Raw genomic sequence first — 16,181 nt, 5'->3', positions numbered from 1 at the left:
CTCTGTCTTGCTGAATATTATTCTCCCACTGCACTTTCAACATGTCTGGTGGGTAACCATGTTTCAGGTTTGCCATCTGTTGTCAAAGATTTTTGAGAATCAGACCCTTATGTTGTACCCTGTACAAATCTGCATTGCTGTGGCCTTCGGTGGTCTTAATTGTTGTCAGATCGTGCACCACAGGTCACAAGTATTAGCTTCCCTCAAAATTAGTGCCCTCACTAACACCATATTGGTCTTCTGGATTAGTGTGAGAATCTGTCACAGGTAAGTGATGTTAGTGTGGTCCCTAAAGTATCCTGAGTTTATAGTCACTTCTGAGAAGCAGTATCATGCAGTATAGGAAACAAATGTCTTGTGCCTTTTTCCCATCCTGCCTCTCCATCACAGATACTCTTGACTGGTAGTAGTCTGTCCTCCAGATAGGCTGCATTGCATGAGTATGCTATGTCATTGCTTGGGAGCTGCAAAGTGACAAGAAGGTAGAATGTGTAACCCCCTTCGGTTCTGCCACTACTACTATTTAATCAGAGCGCGTGTGTAGAATAAGGAATGCAAAATCATGAGAGCACTTGGTAGCAAGTTATTAATTTATTAATGCACTTAGCAAACAGGAACCAATCTAATACAAAGGCATTTTGACTTTACAGAATTGCTTTAGAATAAACCACACTAAATCAAAGGGGAAGACCCTATACATCCAAATACTTCCCATGAGCAGAGCCGGACTGGGAACCCAAGGCAGACTTGGCAATTTTGACAGACCATCCCTCCTGCTGCTTTTGGTATTGGGGGCAGATATAGCAGTATCGCTGCAAAACCGTCCCCCAGTAACAAAACCAGCCCCAAAGGCTGCAAATTTGGTCCCCGCCATTCCAGCCTCCCGTAAACACTCCCAATGCCCGCTACAGCCAGTTCCGCCCTGCCTATGAGGTTCCAATCTCTGCCCTACTTCTGCCAAAGACATTTCCTGTAGAACTCAATGTACATAAGTCTAACAGCCTCTCTACACCCTTTTTTCTACAAAGAATATACCATGTACAGAGCCCTCTAAGGAATTTCAGGGCTTGAACAAGGCTGAATGAGATACTTCGGAAGGAGCGATATATGATTGCATGTACCCAGTATGATACCCCTACCTTCCTTTTTTAGGTCCACTAACCTACCACTCTCTATTCGCCCACTTACCACAACTTAACCTTGATGCAACTATATCAATATACCACAACTATCATTCAGCACTTGGATACAATACAACTTTCTTGATTTGGTGCACCTGGAAGAGGCTGAAGGAGACACAACACCCCTTGCAAAGTAACATGTTAATTTCCCAGTTTGAATATGCATAAACAAGTCAGCCATTGGACATTGCAACATCGATCAATCATAGTTACATTCAACTGACACAGAAGCTATTGACAAAAAGTAAACCTTTCAAATTAACTTCTGATTCATAGATAAACTGCTGAAAAGGCTAGTGTTTGCTTCCAGAAGATCTACTAGGTAAAGTGTGTAGTACTAAAAAGTATTTATAACTTGTGAAATATACATTTCTGTATGCTGAGTGCAGCATAAGTAAACCCATTCGAATTAAATGTGTCCTCTTTTTTTTCTTCTGCTCCCTTGGCTGTGTGGCATAACTCCTGTACACATCATCATAGCATTGTTGAAATTTAGCAAACCCATGTTTCACCGGTGTGGTCTGTTATGTGCCTGGAGCTTTCTTAAGGCTGGAAGGTTAATGGTAATACTAACATGAGTAAATAGGTTTCCAATAATAGTTAAAATATAATGATGCACCTTAGTCAGTGATGTAGGCACCTAGGGTAGGGCAAGCGTGAAGCACACAACTGAACAAGAGAAAGGGAAGAAAATGGTGTAAAGCGCACAGTAACTACATTGGTTAGTGGTATCTATTCGTATGTACGTCCATACTTACATCTCTAACAATATCGACATAGGAAATTGTAAAATTGATACCAACATGGTAATACGGACATTCAGAACCATAAAGTAATTTATTACAAGATTAATAATTCACTGTGCTGCTGGAAGGCATATATTGTTAGAGGCTGTGTAGTCATGGCATTTTAATGTAGATTGTGGGATCCTAAATATTCTGGTGATTCTCCTGTCTATGTCATACAGGTTATTCTGAATGCCATACTTGAACGTATTCAGTCTACTGATCTCAGCAGCCATCAGGATGTTTCAAGCAGCAAGAAGGATAGCGAGCTATCAGAGCCAGTTGCCGGTGTTGAAGACAACCATCCTGACAGCCACAACAGCAATGGTAGCCCTGAAACCTTGCCGAACCACAGCAGTGAAGACAGCCATCAATACTCCCATGCCAGCAATGAGCGCCTAGACTCACAGCCTGATCATAGTGGAGACGAAGACAGTCATCAAGACACTCACACCAGCAATGAAAGCTCTGAAAATGAGCCTCATCACATCGAGAAAGAAGAGAGCAATCAAGACACCCATGCTAGTAACAAACGCCTTGACCACAGTGAGGAAGTGAACAGCCAGCCTGACCACAATGGAGAAGAAGACAGCCATCAATACACCCACACCAGCAATGAAAGCCCTGAAACCCAGACTGACGACAATGGGGATGAAGAAGTCCACCAGTATGGCCACACCAGCAATGAGACCGCTGAACTCCAGCCTGACCACAATGAAGAAGAAGACAGCCATCAATACACCCACACCAGCAATGAAAGCCCTGAAACCCAGACTGACGGCAATGGGGAAGAAGAAGGCCACCCGTATGGCCACACCAGCAATGAGACCGTTGAACTCCAGCCTGAATACAGTGGGGAAGAAGACAGCCATCAAGACACTCACAGCAACGAGAGCCCTGAACTACAGCCTGAAAACACTGGGGAAGACAACCATCCTGACAGTCTCATCATCAATGGTAGCCCTGAAACTCAGACTAGCCACAGCAGAGAAGACAGCTATCAATACAACAACACCATCAATGAGAGCCTTGACTCACAGCCTGATCATAGTGGAGACGAAGACAGTCATGAAGACACTCACACCAGCAATGAAAGCTCTGAAACTGAGCCTCATCACATCGAGAAAGAAGAGAGCAATCAAGACACCCATGCTATTAACAAACGCCTTGACCACAGTGAGGAAGTGAACAGCCAGCCTGACCACAATGGGGAGGAAGACAACCATCAAGAAACCCACACCAGCAATGAGAGCCCTGAACTACAGCCTGAATACAGTGGGGAAGAAGACAGCCACATCAGCAATGGTAGCACTGAAACCCAGCCTAACCATAGCAGAGAAGACAGCTATCAATACAACCACACCAGCAATGAGAGCCTTGACTCACAGCCTGATCATAGTGGAGACGAAGACAGTCATCAAGACACTCACACCAGCAATGAAAGCTCTGAAACTGAGCCTCATCACATCGAGAAAGAAGAGAGCAAACAAGACACCCACACTAGCAATGAGAGCCCTGAACCCCAGACTGACGACAATGGGGAGGAAGAAAGCCACCAGAATGGCCACACCAGCAATGAGACCCTTGAACTCCAGCCTGAAAACAGTGAGGAAGAAGACAGCCATCAAGAGACTCACAGCAACAATTAAAGCCTTGATCAGCCATCCTTCCAGCTACACTAGAATAAAGAGCCCTAAACCCCAGCCTGACCACAAAGACGAACATTACTGCCACTAAGACGTCCACTCAAGTAGTGGGATCCTTGAGACCAACCAAGAATATATCATAATCTATACCTGCAAGACCCACAACTGCAAATATGAAATATTCTCCTCATTGTCTTGTGATGATGAATATATGTAAAAATAAACTTTTAATTAACTTCAATACACTTTGAAATCAGGTATCTCTTATGAAGTTGGCATATGCAGTGTGCGATTAAATTGCGTATCGTGTAGTCATGTTTATTTAATAAAAAGAGAACCTTAGACATCTGTAGACATGGAATATATCATGACAGTTCCAGAGATGTATCCGAAAGATCCCCTCAAGTGGTGTTCAGCAAAATAAATGAAAACATCTGAATACAGCATGGAAAAGTAAGGGGCCTTGCACAGCTGGCCCTTTGCTATGTTTGGGCTCATGTTTGAATTTGGGCAGTTACAAGAATTATTAAACACTGTGAGCTTATTTTTGCAAGAAACGTTTGGTTACCAATAAAGCAGTTCTAGGCAACTAACCTCAGAACTTCTCTGCCTCGCTCTTTATTTTCAAACTATGTGAACCTTTACAAGAAGTCTGGTTGCTTCCTTTCTTGCTGGTGGACCAGTGTCTGATGACCCGGTAGTCTGGGCAACAGTGGTGTAGCGTTGGTGCTAGCGCCTGGGGAAAAATTCTGAAAGAATGTATTGCTCCCCCTAACCCGTAAGCCATTAGCTCAGGAAAGCTAACGGTCCACTGGTTAGGGGGCACACTACTTTATTTTAAAATTTATGCCTGAAGAATTTTGTTCCTGGGGCAACTGCCCATGTGGACCCCCGCTCCCTAGCTACGCCACTGCTGGGCCGCAGTGAAGGCACCCGCATTAGAAAGATGCAGATCTGCTGTTTCTATACTAGTGTAACAGCATTAGCTAGAGCAAATGGAACCACCTGCTCGCAGCCTGAGTCTGAATGCTTCTCAGAAATTTGTGATGACCTGTAGAAAATCTTTGTGTAGAAAGCTTAGTATCCAAGCAAATGTCAAACCAGAATTATGTTACACATCCTTATTTATAATTACTCAGAGATTCCTAGTGTGGAAAGTATTTTTAAATTCACCTAGGGGTGTGAAGGTAAAGTTAGGTTCAGTTTATATGTACATCACCCTTAGACTGCAGAAGTTCTTTCTGATCAGCCCTCTGGTCACTGGCTTCTCTCAACAGTCAGGGGCGGAGACCTCACCCTAAACACACACATCATAGATTCCAATACAGGAGTTCACTGGCCTACAGCAAAGCGACATAGAAAAACAAAGTCAAGACGCTACAGCTCCACTGGAGCATCACACGAGGATGACAGCATGGGTTACAATGGGGTCAATTACAACACTAGACCCATTGCAAATGCACACCATACTCAAACGGAAGCCATAAACGCAAGCACCATATGACCTTCACCCACAAAGGGTACCATAAAGAGCATGTTTCCTATGCTTCCTACCTATGAACGAAGTATCAAACAGTCATATTCCTCACAAACACAGAACACATCAAGCAATGGGTTTCCCCACAAGCCTCAAACAATTACTGTCTCTTGCTTCCCCACCAAAAAGATATTATCTTCCTCTGTAAAGGGTCAGCACCCTACTAAAAGCACAACAAATTAAATGTACCAATGGGTATTTAACATCTGTCCAATCGCCCAAACAATCACAGGCTCTTGGTTCCCAACACAGTGGTATACATTTAATCTAAAAGATATTGCATGCTGCTTAAGGCACAACATGCACCAAAGGGTTCTTTTCAACCCCCAACAAAATAAAGAGTAGTGGCTCCCCCAAAAATGGATCACAATTCTACCAAAACAAAGCAGCATATATATCTCAAAGGGCTCAACCACTGGGGGAACACATATTCCTGCACAGGAGTATTCACTTCTAAAATGGATGCATTGACCCCCACACAGTGCTGTAATCTATCCTCATGGTGGATTCCACACTCTAGTGTGTAGCAGATTACTGTGGTCATGTAATCCTACCTCAAAGTGGCACGCAACATTCAAGACTCAACAGCAGTGCGTTGCACACATTCATAATAACCCTCCTCTCCAGACACAGATACCCACTTGAGAAAGACGCAGCAAAAGCAAAGCAAATGACGCAGGATTAACTCACCATGCCACACACAAACTGCGCAAAAAAGTCCCCAATAAAGTATAGCTAGCACCTTGGGTAGTCTTGCCCAGTGATCGACTAGAGTACTCCTTGCTATCACGGAGAAGCTCCCACATTTCTAGCTCACTGGACACTTTCACTCAAACGTGTACTCATGTATAGAATCACATATAGCTAACCTCCTGCATTAAGTATGTCAGCCATCAGCAAGCATACAAAGTCACACTCTCCAATGGTACTGCACCAACTACTGCCAACATCAAACCCCACAGCTTCTTGCGCTCTAAAAGGCACTACAACTTTCTTATGACAAATAAACACATATACCAGGAGCCAAATTTCTCAAAGTGTTGTGTTGCCTTTGTGTTGCCTTTGCACCATGAAGGTAATGCAAGGGAAACGCAACACTAGAGTCAGATTTACCAAGCCAGACAAGGCTACCTTGTGTGGCCCTGCGGTGCTTGGTAAATCTGGAGTAAAGCAAGGCAATGCATGTTGCAGCTTTGAATTACCCTGCTCAGGGAGGCATTCTATGCTTGGAGCAAGGGTGTTCCCACACATCGATACATGGACTCTGGCACATTCCTAGATTTACCATAAGTGGTGGACCTGGGAATGCATCAATATGCTATGCTTTTCCAGGGGAGGTGTACCAAGAAGAAAAAGCCTCTGATTATTGTTTTTGTGTGGGAAGGCATTACTTCCTGCGCAAAAACAATTACGCCTGCTATGCAGGCACCTTTGCACCATGGTGCAAGTGTGTCTGCATTGGTGCTACACAGCCAAAAGTGTGTTAGCACTAGGAGAAGACAGGAATGCACCATATGATGTTAAAGATGATGCATTCTTACCCTCTACATTTCACGCAGCACAACATGGTGTTTCCTCTGTTGCGTAACATATTGATCAATCTGCCCTATGTACTCTATTATCCCTCCTACACTCAGGCACATACACAAAACACTAAGAAGGCGACAAATAATCAGGAACTGCAACAAACATCACAAATGGTTTTCAATTTCTGTTTAGCTTTGGAGATCAGTGTACTGCATTTTGTGGACACTAATAGGTCCTCTGGAACATAGGAAATCAGACACCTTAAGCCAGAAGCTTTTTCTGTGCTTCTACATCCATACTCTACATTCCAAATATAGCTGTGCATATATTATTGCCACTTAAATAAATTTAGCAGTTTAAACTATCACAACTGCTCTACATATCATCAGAACATCCCTGCGCACTCAGAGCCGTAGCTTGGTCAGTAAGATTGAGTGAGGTGTAAACTTCCGATTTCCCAGCAATTACTCTGGCACATAATGTTAAAATACATTATATGACAAGCAAGGTGCACAAGAGGGTCTTCAGGGGCAGTGGAAAAGGAGAAGAATGCGTTCTGGTAAGGGCACTAAGTGAGAGAAAGCACATTCGGCCAGATTTAGATCTTGGTGGATCTTGGCTATCCTGTCGGGCGAAATATAAATCCCATTATATCCTATGGGTTTTGTATTTCAGTTGACAGGCTATCCATCACCGTTGTCATGGAGCAATTCACCCACCAAGATATAAATCAGGCCCATTATTTTGTGCAACATTCCAATCAGAGAGGGGAAGTGTGCACGTACGTCTTTGTCTGTGTCTGTGTCTGTAATAATTCCTGGTTAATTCTGGCAGACACCTCACCATACCCGACTGAAAGACCTGTTTCTAACTATTTATCACAAAATACATTTATTAGGGAGGTTTAACACACCCAAATACCCCCAATGCTGGGCCCCTGTGTGCACTAAAATATAGCATATAGGCACTAGAAAACACAGAAGTAAGTGATCTTTCATTACTGGGCCGGTTCCTCCGCTAAGGCGAAGGAGCGTCGCCACACTGCTTTTTAGCTGTGCAAAAAAGGAAATCTAAAAAGATGATAACTCATGTTATTATCATTTTATTTTGTCCTCCAGCTTTGCGGGTGGGCCGGGCTGCTCTCAACACAGGAACAGCGGTAGTGGTTTGCCCACTCCAAGTGGGCTGACTGTTTGGCCAGCCAACTATTCATGGACACTTTGAATGTTCTCCACGCAGGCTGCATTACAGTCTGCATGAAGAACATGCCCATGCACCCATTCCCTGGCTTAACGCCGAACCATGGCGCTCCCACCATTCACAATGCTGCATTGCAGCGTTGAGATTAGCTATGGAGAGCCTGGGTGTGATTCCTGTTGCAGCAGAAGCAGAGGGGCGACAGAGGAGAGACGCGACGAGGGAGCGGCAAGAAGGTATGTTTTTTATTTATATTGTTTTAGCAGCCACTTCCCTTTGCATCCCCCCTCCTGCCTCCCCACCTCATCCATGCCAAGTGACACTGGTCATAATCCCTTTCTTCTGAAAAATGCTGGAAGAGCTGCATCAAGACAAATGCGTCTGCTACTTGACCGATAGAATTGTTATGAATAAATATGTCTGCAGAGAGGGATATGCCTGGACGTACGTGTCAAGTTTGTAAACAGTGGTCAGAAATAGAACACTAGGGTAGTTCATATAAAAGCTGACACAATCCTTTATATTTTTATTGACTCTGCCGCAGCTCTTCGCCTCCATGCTCTGTTAGCATTATTGCAAAGGAGGGAAACGCTCTGCTCTTGCCTGTGCTGAATGTGCTCTCCAGAGGCCAGGACTCTCCAGGGCAACAGACAAACTCATCCAAGAGCACTGCTCAGCTCCATTAGTCCACCCTGAGCCAGGCATGTTGAATATAATGTTCTGGTACTCCACTCTGCACTAGGCCTGTGCAAATTTGCCAAATTCCAGGGGATTTTTACAATGAAAATGTGCAGCCGGTGCCAGAAGCAATTTTGCTGCACCCAGTTGTGTCATTTAAAAAATGAATAGTTGCGCCATATTTACAAGAATGTGTGTTAGACCTGGCATCATTGTGTGGTTTTCCATGACTTTTTGCCTCTACATCCTATGTTGTTGATGCTATGCTGGATTTCGTTTTTGCTGGCTTAAATGCTTTGGGCACTTTGCCACTGCTGATCAGTGTCAAAGTGCAAGAGCTCCCTGAAAAAATTGTTATGGTGATTGGTTATTCATGATTGGCATATTTGGCTTACCAGTAGGTCCCTAGTAAAGTGCACTAAATGTGCCAGGGCTGGTAAGTCAAATGCTACTAGTGAGACTGCAGCACTGATTTTGCCACTGACATGAGTAGCCCCAAAGAGATGTCTCAGGCCTGCCACAGCAGTGCCTGCATGTAGTTGCTAACTGCCATTTCGACCTGACAAGTGCAACCACTTGCCAGGCCATACCTTTCCCTTTCTATGCACATAGGACACCCCTATAGCCGGCCCAAGGTATCCCCCTTCCCCCCCGGGCAGGGTGCAGTGTATGTGAAAGGCAGGACATGTACTGATGTGTGTACCATGTCTTGATAGTGAAATACTGCCAATTTCGGTTTTCATTATTGAAAGGCTATCTCGCCAATAAGACAGAATGGGGAATGCTCTGTAACATGTTTACCTGCATATCTTCCCATAGGAGTGAGATAGAAAATTGGCGTCTGGTATCCCTGAACTCAGAATTTGATAACACATCTTTCAGTAAAGATGGTTTTTAAATTCTGTGTTTGAAAATAGCACTTTTAGAAAGTGGCTATTTTCTTGTTCAACCTTTCTGTGCGCCTCTGCCTGTTTGTGGATTGACTGTCTGGCTTGAGAGTGACAGGGGCTGGGGTGGCTCCAGGAGTCTGGGTGAGTAAGCACTAGGCTGAATAGTTCAAAATGCATTTGGAGTGGTGGGAGGAGTAGCACCCGGGCCTGAATAGGGCTGTGCCTGCCTTTCACAATGCTGGCTCCATCTCCTGCAGTGCGTCTGAAGACCCTGGCCCACATTCATAAAGGAAGAAGTTGTACACTGGCAGAGTGCACCCAGAACTGTTTTGAACTGTGTCCAGGACCCCTATCACATAGAGAACAAAGACTTTTGGGGTATAAAAGTAAGAGCTGAAACCCCTGAAAAGTAGACTACTACGTGATCAAGAGGATTTTATGCCAAAGAAGTTAAGCTGAAGAGATTGAGGAGCGGAACTGCCCTTGCTGTGTGTCTGGGGCTGGCCTGAAGTTTGCTGTTTCTACTAAGGAGAAGATAAGGGACTTTGCTGTGTGCTGTGTCCCCCTGCTTGCAACAAAGAAATTTGCTGTGAACAGTGGTTCTGCCACCTATCAGCTTATAGAAAGTGTCCAACGTATTTATTCAATTTGCCCCTCTCCTCGGAAGAGACTAACATTCAATGAGAGAAATCAAAATAAAGCCTAAGAAACTGAAACTCATGTACTTCTGAATTGGTATATGATTTTATAGCAAATGCGGTGAAAATGATATACTCATAAATGGAGAACAGGATATATATATGCACACACAGATATATGATGTGTATTTACCGGAGAGCTGCATGCCTGTTTTCATCGCCACTGGCCCATGATACACGAGAGCTCTGTGTCTTGTCACCGCCACCGGTCCAAGTCTGCTGACATCAGGGGAGAAGCTGCGCTGAGATCTACACCAGTGCAGGGTGCTGCCTAGCCACGAGAGGCTTGTCCAAAGACGAACCATGCTTAAGGCAGGAAGAGCGAGGCATCGCCTAAGCAACAAGGGGCTCTTCAATAGGGAAAACCAGTACTTGTCGCGTCCAGCCCAGCCGGCCCATGAGAGCGGAAGACCAAGCGGAGCTCTCCCTTTGGACCGGGATCCTGCACCATCGAGTCCGGAGGTGCCGGAGAGAACGAGCAACCCCCCAGGTAATACGTGGGCTGAAGTCCACCGTGGCCGCATGTGTTGCTGCCTGGGGTGGGTTGCAGGAGCTGCAGGGAGTTGTTTCAATACCGAAGAACTGATTTCCCTCATTCCTACTCAGAGGGCAGCCAGGGGAATTCCTACCCAAGGGGTTAACGAATGAGTCAGCCCTACCATGTGATTCCTCATCTTTTGGAGGCATTATTTACTTGACAACCCTCGCTGCAGAAGCGAGCAGCCCTGCGGGAGAAAGTCCTTGAGGACAAGGAAACTGTGCAGGGGTTAACAAGGACAGGAGCGGCAGTATTGTGAGTGCTTTCCAAATCAAGGTAGTCACTGCAAGTATCTTATTTTGCTAGTCTGAGACTGTTTTTGATCCCCTTATATTTTCCTCAAGGGACAAAGGAACTACATGTTTGTTTATGAAAAGAACACTACCAGAGAACATTGCAAAGCAGAGGTAATTGTGTGTGTGGAGATTTTGTTGTTTTGGTCTTGCCTCAAATAAGATAAAGATATCTATTTTTTATAACAACCTGTGTGGTGTCCATATGTGGTGTTTCACTGTGTTACTGTGGGTGTTGGTGCAAATACTGTGCACATTCCCTAGGGGATAAGCCAGTCTGCTCGTGCCAGGCTACCAAGGGGGTGAGCAGGGTTTATCTACAGTGTGTTTCCCCCTTACCCTGACGAGAAGCAAGGGTCCCTATTTGGTCAAAGGTACCTACCTCTGCCAACTAGAGACCCCAATTTCTAACATTGGTGATCAGCGGTGACGATTTGAATTTGTATTTGTACTAGACCCACAATGATTGGTGTACATCACTAGTTTTAGCGCAGACAACTACGCAGCCACATACTGTGTTTTGTTTTGGTTCTATTTTTGATCTGACCTTTGAGCCATTCAAGCATCATGTCTCAAAATGCTAAAGCAGCAAGTGAGAAAGCAGTTTTGGACTTTCGCATTGAGGATTTGTATTCCTACAAAGTAGATCAACTCAGTCAATTTTGCAAGGATTTGAGATGTCCCATGAGGGGTAGCTCTAAGAAGGATGAGCTACAGAAGGCCTTAAAAACATGGTGGGAGACCAAAGAAGCTGAGGAGACAGCTAATTCAGAAGTGGATGAGGTTACACAAGGGGATGGTTTCAGGTCACAGGATTTGCCTGTGCCAAGAGGAGACTCCAGGGCTGATAGTGTCAGTTCCGCTGGAAGCATTACCCCAGAGGAGCGGGAAGAGAACCAAAGCATCAGAGAGCATGAGCTGGAAATTATGAGGCTCAAGGTCAAAATGGAGGAGGGAGAAATGGTTTGTGTCCTAGAGGAAAAGAAATTATGCTTTGAGAACAAAAAGAGAGCAGAGGAGAGCAAGCACACTCTCGCTTAAGAAGAGATGAAACTTCTTTTGGCTCATGAGTTGAACATGAGGGAACTGGTCATTAAATCCAAGCAAGCGGAGTCCAGTTCAAGTGGTGGCAGCACAAAGCCAGTGCAAGGGGGTAAGGTGTACATACCCAAGGATTTGGTACAGAATTATCAGATGGGTGAGGCTATCTATGCCTGACGTATGTCATATGAGATTGCATTGAAGATGAATGATGTGCCTGAGAAGAATTGAGGGGTGGGCCTGTGGTAACACTTTGAGGCCTCTGAGAGGGATGTTCTAGCGCACTCAGAGTTAGCAGGTACCCTGAGCTACCCCAATATGAAGGAGGCTTTATGCCTCAGGAATGGAGTCACTCCAGAGCAGTGCAGACAGAAGTTTAGGAACTTCAAGAAGCTTGATTCCAGTACTTGGATTGAATGCGTGAATCTATACACATGTGCACTGGAAGGTTGGATAAAGGGCAGTAGAGTAACTGAATATAAGGGGTTGTGCCATTTAATTAGTTGGGAGCACATGAGAAGTCTGTGTGTTCCAGAGCTGCGCTAGCATCTTTTGGACAATAAGGTAACTGATCGAAGTGAGCTTGCAAATGAGACGGACCGCTGGACCAGCACCAGGGTCCACAAGGGGATTGTGGGTACTACAGCCAAAGGTGGACAGGGTCCCCAGCTGAAAGTGGGGGAGGACAAGGGCAACAAAAAGGAGTTCCCTAAAGGGCCCCAAAATAGTTCCCAGGAGAATGAGTCCCAGCCCCCCCAAGCCTAAGAGGTACTGGCCACCTAGGGGCTGACAGGACAACCAATCTCCCCCCACATGTTTTTCATGTAGGGAGGTGGGTCACATTGCCCCTAAGTGCCCCCAGAAACCCCCAGCACCCACTGGTACTCAGACACCGGGTTTAGTGAGTGTAGCATTGGGGGAGGAATTAGTTTCCAGTAAAGGGGGGAGCAAGCAGTGATGACCCTTGTCTCTTCAGGAGACATAGAGATGGTCCAGGAGTCCAACCTGCCTGAGAACACTAACAAATACAGGCAGTTGGTGACCATCAATGGGAAGAGGGTAGAGGCTCTTGGAGACACCGGAGCAAGTGTGAACTCTGTCAGGTGTCAATGGCTGTCTGAGGAACAGGCTATTTCCAATGCACTTCACCCTGTAGTTGCTGCAGACAACTCCATGCGCCTGCGTAAGGTGGCACTAGTTCCCTTTGAGTGGGGGGTCTCAGGTTCCTTGAAGGTCGTTATTAGTCTATCAATGCCAGTAGACTGTCTGCTTGGAAATTACCTGGAGGGTTCCCCATGGAAGGGGTGGAACATCAGGCTCATTTGGAGATGTTGGGACTGCCCGAGTGGGTCTGTGTGACTACTCGGTCAATGGCAGCCAGTAGGGGTAATCAAGAGGACCTGGAGCCTGAAACAGTGGCCCAGGTGCCTGCCAGGAGGAGAAGGGGCAGAGGGTGTCTGAAACCAACCCCAGAAATTCCCAGTCCAGGAGGAAGCAGAGCCTGAGGGGGATGCCCTGAAATCCTACCAGGGAACAGGTGGCCGAACTGGGAGACCTGCCTGAGCTGACCCATTGGCAGCAGGAATGGGGTCCCGCCAAGGAGGAGTTCTGGAAGGCGCAGATGGAATGCCCTTCTCTCATTGGTATGCGGCCACAGACTGCACACCAGGCAGCAGGTGGCGACTCCGGGAACACATCTTATTTACTGGAAGATGGATTACTCCATAGTGAGCCTAAGGTCGCTGAGCCCAGAGCAGCCTGTGTGCTGGTGGTACCTGAGCGCTTCAGAGCCTTCCTAATGGGTCTGGCTCATGACGTGCCTCTTGCGGGACATTTTGGGTATGACAAGACCTACCAGAGGCTTGTCACCCACTTTTACTGGCCCCAAATGAGGAAGCATGTTGGTACACATTGTAGGACTTACCAGGCAAGGGGCAAGAGTGGAGAGAAGTGTAAGGCTCCCCTCCAACCCTTTCCTGTGGTGATCACCCCTTTTGAACGGGTGGTCTTCGATATTGTGGGGCCACTAGAACCCAAGACAGCCTTAGGCAACAATTTTATCTTGGTCTTGGTGGACCATGCCACCAGGTACCCGGAAGCTGTCCCTCTTAGGACAATGACAGCCTCTGTGGTGGGACGTGCATTGATGGGGATCTTTTCCCATGTGGGGTTCCCCAGAGAGCTGGTCTCCGACAGGGGTACCAACTTCATCTCGAAGTACATGAAATCTTTGTGGGATGAGTGTGGGGTAACTTACAAGTTCACCACTCCTTACCGTAAATCTAATAACAACAGGAAATTTTGGGCTGAAATTAATAAAGTGGCAAATGGAGCGGCACAGGTCTTCAACGCTAACATACTTGAGGGCGACTGGATACAACACATCGAGCAAGCCCAAAGGAAAAATATCCCGGCCTGGTGCACTGAACAGCAGACTCCGCTACCAATAAATACCCAAGAAGTGGAGTCACATTCAGATGGAAACTGGATAACGCCATCCCAGGTAGAAACTGTCCTTAAAAACTTGAGGTCCAAAGGCGCCCCTGGCCCAAATGGCCTACCAAACGGTTTGTTCAAACAAGACCAACAGTTTTGGGCAGAATACCTCACTGCACTATATAATGATGTATTTCAAACCGGTAGCATTCCCGAGTCATGGAGAGGTAGCATTTTACATCCTATTTTTAAGGCAGGCACAAGGTCCAACCCAGGGAATTACCGCCTTATTGCACTGATAGATGTCGAGGCCAAAATCTATGCTTCGAATCTTCTGAGGGACCTTGAAGATTGGGTGTGTACGAATAAGATTCTGCCGATCACGCAGACAGGCTTCAGGCCAGGAACCAGTACATCATGCAACCTGCTGGCGCTAAATCTCATGGTGGAAAAAAGTAGGGAAAACTCAGCAAAATTGTACACATGCTTTGTAGACCTCAAAGCAGCATTCGACACAGTCCCGAGGGAGGCACTATGGCGAAAGATGGCCAACTGGGGATTAACATCAAAGCTGCTGTTGGCCATTATAAACCTATATTCGAATACCTGGGTTAGAATAAAACTAGCCAACGGCGATAGAACGACAGGTAAAATCTTCACCTATGTTGGCCTCAAACAGGGCTGTGTATTGGCACCAACACTCTTTAATATTTTCACAGCAGACCTGGACAAGTGTATTGCGGAAACAGAAAGTGATCCACCAAAGCTAGCCAACCACAAAATCAGGAGCATACAGTACGCAGATGACATCTTACTTTGCAGTCAGACCCCGTTGGGTCTACAACGTTCCATCACAAAGCTCAACGATTACATCTGTGCACAAGGGCTCCAAATTAATTATAAAAAAACGAAGATTGTCTGTTTTGCCTCTCGGCCAGGGAGGAAATCCTTTAAATGGCACATTGCAGGCAACACATTAGAGCAGACCTCCACGTATAAATACTTGGGAGTTGTAGTCGATGCTAGGTGGTCGCTGAAAGATCATCAGTCTTACAGAAAGGCACAAGCTATCAAACTACGCTTCGCCCTAAATTTGCTAAAAAGAAAAATAAATTGTCCATCCAATTCGCACTTGTTGAAGATAATATCTGCAAAATTTCTCCCATCTCTTACGTATGGATCGGAGTTGTACAAGGGAAAAGATGCTAACTTTTTGAACACACAACAATCAGAATTGTTCAAATAAATTTTTCAGATCCCGAGGTTCGTATCTCAATCCCAGATCCGATTGGAATTCGGTCTACTAAACCAGCACCAAATCAGACAAGCAGCCATATTAAAAACATGCTGGAAATTAAGAGCTGCTGAAGAGGACACCCTTATGGGCCTTTGCTGGACTGAGATAAACAACCAGAAAAAGACAAAAAATTCATGGAAAATGGTATGGGAGAACGCCGTCTCGAGCCTTAAAATGGAAAAGGCATGGAACACAAATCAATCATTTGTGGCGTTCAAAAAAGAGACTAACGCAGCAGCAAAGCAAATATCATGGACAGCAGACAAAGCTGCCATAGCAAACAAAAAACATGGATGGACTGTGTTGGCCACGTATGGGAAGCTGGAGCCACAACCATATTTAGTCAACCATATATCCCCAGCTGCCCAAAAAATACTTTTAAAATTACGGCTGGGAACCACCTTATTAAAAAATCATACACCTGCATGGAAGCAAAC

At 45.6% G+C, this 16,181-nt stretch overlaps 1 protein-coding gene across 1 annotated transcript in view; it reads left to right on the top strand.

Annotated features, from left to right (window-relative positions):
- The window catches only part of LOC147727578 (uncharacterized), a 38,916-nt gene extending 35,295 nt beyond the window's left edge, over positions 1-3,621 (top strand). The window contains exon 4 of the mRNA XM_086961625.1: positions 2,149-3,621. Within this exon, the coding sequence (XP_086817751.1) occupies positions 2,149-3,615 (1,467 nt within the window). The 3' untranslated portion in view covers positions 3,616-3,621. The remainder of the gene's footprint in view (positions 1-2,148) is intronic.
- The last annotated feature ends 12,560 nt before the right edge of the window (positions 3,622-16,181 follow it).

The sequence above is a fragment of the Lissotriton vulgaris genome, chromosome 3_1 (genome assembly GCF_964263255.1).
Source record: "Lissotriton vulgaris chromosome 3_1, aLisVul1.2, whole genome shotgun sequence".
NCBI classification, from domain to species: domain Eukaryota; kingdom Metazoa; phylum Chordata; class Amphibia; order Caudata; family Salamandridae; genus Lissotriton; species Lissotriton vulgaris.
The sequence above is the reverse complement of the archived record's forward strand: the minus strand, read 5'-3'. Positions and strand labels throughout refer to the sequence as shown.